At 44.9% G+C, this 6,969-nt stretch overlaps 1 protein-coding gene across 4 annotated transcripts; it reads left to right on the top strand.

Moving 5' to 3' along the window:
• Window positions 1-384: 384 nt before the first annotated feature.
• On the top strand, window positions 385-2,961 carry ormdl3 (ORMDL sphingolipid biosynthesis regulator 3). 4 transcript variants are annotated; one of them, XM_019893834.1, is made up of 4 exons: window positions 385-503; window positions 1,245-1,439; window positions 1,698-1,849; window positions 2,321-2,961. In XM_019893834.1, exons 2-4 carry the CDS (start codon window positions 1,266-1,268, stop codon window positions 2,454-2,456), a joined length of 462 nt encoding a protein of 153 aa, XP_019749393.1. In that variant the 5' UTR covers window positions 385-503; window positions 1,245-1,265; the 3' UTR covers window positions 2,457-2,961. The 4 variants fall into 4 exon arrangements, with proteins under 4 accessions (XP_019749393.1, XP_019749392.1, XP_019749391.1 ...); XM_019893833.1 differs by having other exon boundaries at window positions 409-665; XM_019893832.1 differs by having other exon boundaries at window positions 410-639.
• The last annotated feature ends 4,008 nt before the right edge of the window (window positions 2,962-6,969 follow it).

The following is a 6,969-nucleotide window of genomic DNA, read 5'->3' as shown; positions in this document are numbered from 1 at the left end:
AGCTGAAATTTACATAAAATTATACAAGACATAAATATATAAACGTTAAATAAAAATAAAATAAATACATTGAACACACACAGCTGAAATTTACATAAAATTACATAAATATATAAACATGTTAAATAAAAATAAAATAAATAAAAAAACATAAATGTAAGTGGCTGAATAAGAGCCATTGTGCACTTTGTATAGTGAAGTTCAGTTTCTTGAACTGAATTAGTTGATGGGCAAATCTTCCACATCCAATGTGGCGTTCACACTGACTTAGGATCAAGTCGCTAAATGAGGGGTCTTTGCAGATTTCTGCGCATATTTTGATTGGTTTGTGTGTTGACCACGTGACCCAAGCTAACCAATTATAGACGAGAGCGAATGGGTAGGCGGAACCTTCGAGGCTGAACTCTGACCACTGCGCGGGGGCGAGGAGAGATGACGTTGAGCCGCTAAACGGCGCCGTGTTGTCAGCTGCTGGGAAAAGACGACCGAAAAGAAGTGTTCGTGTGTGTGTTCTCGGTTGCTTCGTTTGCCTTTTTAAAGCCTTCGCTCTGGTCGCCGCCAAGATGCGAGCGGTCGTTCCGTAAGCGAGAGCCTCGCCGAGACCGACGCTGGGATAACGGGCCCCTCGAACCTACTCAGGTCGCTTTCGGAGCCATTTTTGTCTGGTTTGTGATAAGCCGTGTAGCCATTTTTAGCTAGCAGGTGACAAGTTAAGACACTCTGTTGTTTACTTCTGGTTTTCTATCCGGGTCATGGGTCGCCTGTTTAACTTTCGTATCATTACGTCAGCCACCTTAAATGCTTCCTTGTGATTGGCGGGTGTGACTAATTACTACTTTGGTTTTGGGAACACGCCCACCGCAGTAGTCATAAAAGTCAGAACTACAAAGGAAGGTATATAAATAATCCACCCACACACAATTTGTCTTATGTATTTTTAGCATTTGTAGTCAGACAATCGAGACAGGGCTGCGGATAACTGGTGAGCCTGTCTACCTTGCAATTGTGATTTGGAATTGTTTTTTTCCCTATTTACCTCTGCTTCTTTGTGTTTTCTCCTCAAATACTCCAGCAATCTAAAAACATTTAGCTTAATTGAAGATTAGTTTCAGCACAGTTTCCCTGTGAAACCTCAGGGAATACCCCGCTTGTCCAAATCAGATGGCTCCAGCTCACCCATGACCCAAATGAGGACAAGCTGCTTCATAAATGGATGACTGAAAATTCCCATTTCACTCCTTTAGCTGGCAGCCGGTGACACCGCCATGAACGTGGGTACGGCACACAGCGAGGTGAACCCCAACACACGCGTGATGAACAGCCGCGGCATGTGGCTGTCGTACATCCTGGGCATCGGCCTGCTGCACGTCATCCTGCTCAGCATCCCCTTTGCCAGCGTGCCCGTGGTGTGGACCCTCACCAACCTCATCCACAACCTGGTAGGCGCACATCGTCATTCATCCGTTGGCTTTCTTCATAACTGAGCACCCGCACTGACCGACACTGCTTGCACCAACAGCATGGCTCTCACTAGTGATGTCCAAGTTTACATAAGCAGTCGTTGTGAACTCGGCACCTTTCTTTTTTCTCCCACCGAGCGCTTTCAGCAAGGCACCTTCATTTATACGGCACATTTCATACACAAGGTGCTTCATTTGAAATGTCTTGAAATGTGGATTTTTGTGAAAAAAATGCAGTGCATGTACCTGCTCCTGCACACCGTCAAAGGGACGCCCTTTGAGACTCCTGACCAGGGCAAGGCTCGCCTCCTCACGCACTGGGAGCAGATGGACTACGGCGTGCAGTTCACCGCCTCACGCAAGTTCCTCACCATCACGCCTATCGTCTTGTAAGAAAAAAAGAAACGCAATTCAATCTTTACATTTTACATTTTCTTTAATTGTGTTATCGCTTTGTTTTGACGCAGTGCAGCAGTGTAGACTGCTAATTTTACTGATTAAAAGACATGTCACAAATACATTAGTGCCCTCGGATATGAGTGACATTTTTCTGGTCACACATCCGCAAGCAAATGAGAAATGTGCTTTCGCTGTTTGAAATTTCAGGACAAAATGGGCCGCAAATGTATTTCCGTCTGTCCGTCTTATACTGCCCCCATGTGGTCACGTTGAAAACGAGTGGCTTTTGCTGCACTTTCCACAAAATGCCGTTTTTCGGCAAGTGGAACATATTGTCATATACAAACATTTCATTTTCTTCTATTACATAGTTACTATATCTTATATTTGAGAGTGCTATTTTTGGGGGGCAACACCACGGTCACTCGATCGTTGATTGGTCTTGGCTGTGTGTTGCGCAGGTACATCCTCACCAGCTTTTACACCAAATACGACCGCGTGCACTTCGTGGTCAACACGGTATCGCTGCTCACCGTGCTCATTCCCAAGCTGCCACAGCTGCACGGCGTCCGCCTCTTCGGGATCAATAAGTACTGACCAGGGGAATGGGATGATTGGGGTGTGGGGGGGCGGGGGGTCCCTGCCATTTTTGCACGGGGACCCTGAAATGCCGTCACCCCAGAAGACACGCCTGCACAGAGGACAAAGCATGGAAATGTTTTTGGACTTTCAGACTGTAAAGCGTTCGGACGGGATTAGATGCTAGTGAGCATGTTAGTATACGTTTCTCATACGTTTTCTCCGACGAGCCAGGAGAAGTGGGGAGCCTCTCCACCCGCTAGTGCCAGAAGAGGAGCTTCCTAGCATGCATCAGTGTGTGTGGTCCGCAGCCACGGCCGCTCTGGTCGCATTTCATGTTGATATTTCATATTTATTATTATAATTATGATTGTTCTTGTTTGTTTTGGCGTACCCGCTGTCGCCATTAAAAGGGCTGAAATGGAAGATTTGTTTGATTTTAAGGGAAGTTGTTAGCTCGTGGTCACGTGATCTTGTGTATAAAACATACAGATAGATAGATATACAGTATTTTTCAAACTCATTCTTGTCAAGTGTGGTATTTGTGATCCATTTTCTGGAACGCTTTTCCTCATGAGTGACACGGACGATTTGGGCGAAGGATGGAATACGCCCACGCAGGCCGCCAGCCAATCACAGGTAAAATTTGTCTTGTAGAAACATTTGTCGTGGTTTCATTGTATGCGGAGAAGCTTCTTGGTTCATTTTAATGTCTGGCTTCTCATTTAGGGATTAAAAGCGGAGCACACCCTGGACTGGTCGCCATCCAGATTTGTCCCCATGCCCCGTCTTGAGGTATTTATTCTCTGTTGCATACTGTTAATGCTCACATGATAGCAGCTGCTCTGCCAAGATAGCAAAATGACATCCTGGGATATCAAATTATAGCATAGCACTCTGCAAAACCTCCTTTGTATTATCATATCATATACAATATCTAAGAGTAAAATATGAGGAAAACGTTTGTCTCGGAAGAATACAAATTCGTCCAACAGAGGGCAGCAAAGATTAGCCAGTGACAGTCATGTTTACCTTCGGGCAAACGTCAATATCGAATCTCTGTCGTCATTCATTTTCCATTGAGAACAAATGGAAGCGCAACGCTCAACCCGATCGGGAGGCAACAAATCAATTGTTCCTTTTGTTTCACCTTCAAGATGCGGTTTGTAATCGATCAACGCAAACTACCGAAGCGACTTTTATATCGACTCTTTATGGCACTGCATCGTGCATTGTCCCACACGGCCACCTCTATCATCATGAATTCAGATTATATGTGGCCGCGTACGTCGATAGCACATGAACATTGTATATGTATTTATATCCGTACGTAGCGCATTCTATGCATAGTGCATGTTTTGGCCTCTACCCGGCCTCCATTCTTCATGGCTCATGTCTTCATTGGAATTATTCATCAGTGATGACATGTCAGTGATGTAAGTGAATGTGCACGGCTCATAAATAATTGAGCGCTGAGATTTCCCAGGACACCGAACACACCATTGACCCGAAATCGCCCTCCAAGACTCTCTCTCCATTATTTCCGCCAACAAACCTCGGTTAAGCGTAGCATCTCCTTGATTTTGAAGCCTTTCTCACAAGCGAGATTTTGCCACTTCAGCGTACTGCATCGCTAGGCCTCCGCATCTAAGCCGACCTCTGAGGAAGGCCGCGCGTCCTCAAACGCTGCAGCACTCTTTGGCCGAGGTTCGCTTCCGCCCCGCTGCAGGGAATCAACATGCCGACCGCTCCCGATTCCTCCCAAAGGGATCGATGCGAGAAGATGGAGCGTCAGCAGCCCGGTGGGCCTCGCCTCAGCACTTTGCCCGAGGGCGAGGAGTCGCTCCAATGAGCCGCTTATCGATCAGCGCGAGAGGAAGCTCTTTCGTCTGGTTGCCCGTGATTGCGCCGTCAAGCAGCGGGATAACTTTTTCTGTTGTTTATTTGTAGCGTTCACTCAAACTGCCCCCCCCCCCAAAAAAAAAGAATGAATCCGCTTTTATTCCCTTCCAAAGCGCTTTCACTTTGCCAGGAAACTTGGCACGATGAGGGAAGGGAATTAATTGTGTCTGAGCGAGGGAGCGTGCGTTTTCATTTTCTGCAAAAAAAAAAAAAAAAATCACCAAATGTCAATATTTGGAATGTGGGAGTTACGTTGTCAGATGTTTAGAGAATATAATTATTGAAAGATTAAATATTCATCATGAGTCAAACCTGGACAAAAATAATGGGACCCCTAGAAAAGACTCTTACTCGCTTCACTGGTCTTTTTAAGCTGTTAATCAGTCAGCTGAGTTAAAGGGGTACATCATGTGCACCACAATAAACACGGACCAGAGGAAGCGAAGGAGAGCATTGTCTCGGGAGATGAGAACAAAAATTATAGACGAGCAAATTAAAGATGGAGATCGTCTTAGACCCTCTAAGCCGCTTGAGCTTCCTGTGACTACAGTTGCACACATTATTCAGAAATTTAACCACGGGACTGTAGCCAAACTCCACGGACGTGGCCGTGGGAGGAAAACTGATGACAAATCAAGCGAACGGATGATACAAATGGAAGATGATTTTGTGAATTCACGAATATACGCAGTCAATGTCTCATGATAACCCTCGCAAGTTAACACAGGTGATCCCCTGGCTAACGAGAGCGCCGCAGACGCGACACGAGAGCCCCCAAAAGTTGCGCTCCGAGAGAAGCATGTTGAGGAACACGCTTCTAAAAATAGCTGGAGCTTTTCATCAGATTTTGCATGGAGGCTCAAGAAGAAGCAGGAGTCCCTTTGATGGGGTTTGCATTTTTTAACACCGCCGCAGCATGCGCAATCCACGCCAGGGCTTTTAGTATGCAGCTGTATAAATTTGCTTTCATGTCATGGAGGCAGCGGGCCGGAGCGCGCCTGCAGTCGCTACACGCGCCGACAAAAGTATTGAGTCGCAGCTCCCAATCCGAATTGTCCATGCGTGCTTCCGTATCGCTCGGGAAATTAAGAAGGTAACCTTATCTTTCTAAGTCGCTGTTCAAACATTTACGCTCCGTTTAAATCCAGAAGGGAAAAAAAAGATGGAATTAAAACGTACTGCACATAAAAAATTAAAATGTTCCCTAAATTGGATAATTAACAATGTCAGCAACATATCGGGAGAATTTTTGTGCCGAGCTATCCACAGAGTAATATTGAATTTTGACTTCAGGCTGTTGACATTCTCAACATGAAACCGTCGCGGGAGAATTTTTGTGCCGAGCTATCCACAGAGTAACATTTAATTTTGACTTCAAGCTGTTGACATTCTCATCATGAAACCGGTCTAGATCATTGGCGCGTCACTCGGCAATCTCAAATCTTCTAATCTGTTGCCCTTTAACGGAGGTGTCATCTTTTGTGGGGTTTTTTTTTTTCTTGCGCTTGGAGTGGACATTGGGTAAAGTTACTGATGGCTGACTTGGGGGGCTTTGATAAAGCTTCCTGCGGGCATCCTTCCTGATATCTCTTATAGCTTTTATTACTCTTCACCTTTAAAGTAATATTCAGGAAACACCAACTGTGAGGCCATTTTTTTGTTGTTTTTTGTTTTTTTTTAAATAGCCAAGCTTGGCTGTGACTTTGCTTACTATTTGAGGAGATAAATAGATTAGATCCTGTTTCTACTTTAGCGACGAATGTGACACACAATCTTATTGTATTATAATGGATTTAAAATGGTGGATATTAACTTGTTGTTTACTATTAGAGCTCTTGAGGCTAACCTACTATGGGCTCGTGACATGATGGTTCGAAGCTGAACTTGCCGAAATGCTGTTTTCGTTATCGCCGGCGTCGTTGTACAACCATCAAATCGAGGTATAGCAATTATTTATACGTATGATATCACTACAGGCAAATAAACATGACTCAAACATCTCATCACAAGCTGCACGTCCAGCTGCGCGAGAGCACTGGTGTCTCTTAAAAGCCTGCAATGAAGTGAATGCTTGCAGTCAATGATTTCCGATGATTGTTTGTACACTAACACCTGTCATTGTGGTGTTCACTCAGGCTCATCTGCTTATTGATCAGTAGCCGCTAACAAGGTTGTTCTCACAGTCGGGGAGGGAAAATGATGAGCCCTCGTTTCTCATGGGGACCCGATCCACCTTCACTCTGTGAAACATTTGAACTTGTTCAAACAAACTTCCAAAACTCATTTGATCAAATGAATTGCAAGCAAAAACTGCACAGAAAGTACTGTGTACTATGTACATGCCTTGAAGAGGTGGGGCCTGTTGTGGTGCGTTTGAGATGTCTGGGTGTGAGCGGTGGCTGAGAGCAGCTTTTAGATGAGTGTGCTCATTGCATTTTTGTATATTATTGATCTCCCAATGTTGAATAAATTACTGAAAAGGTCATCGGAAACAGTGGCTCTCCTTTCCCACATGCAAGGGCATTACAGTAGGGATCCTGTTTAAAAAAAAAAAAAACAGGCTCTCTGAATGAGAGCTTCAGAAGATGTCCACATTCAAAGGCCTTCGGGAACTCCACTGGGCATCGTT

The sequence above is a fragment of the Hippocampus comes genome, unplaced genomic scaffold (assembly GCF_001891065.2).
Source record: "Hippocampus comes isolate QL1 unplaced genomic scaffold, H_comes_QL1_v1.1 scaffold31, whole genome shotgun sequence".
NCBI classification, from domain to species: Eukaryota; Metazoa; Chordata; class Actinopteri; order Syngnathiformes; family Syngnathidae; genus Hippocampus; species Hippocampus comes.
This window is presented reverse-complemented; position numbering and strand designations above follow the sequence as displayed.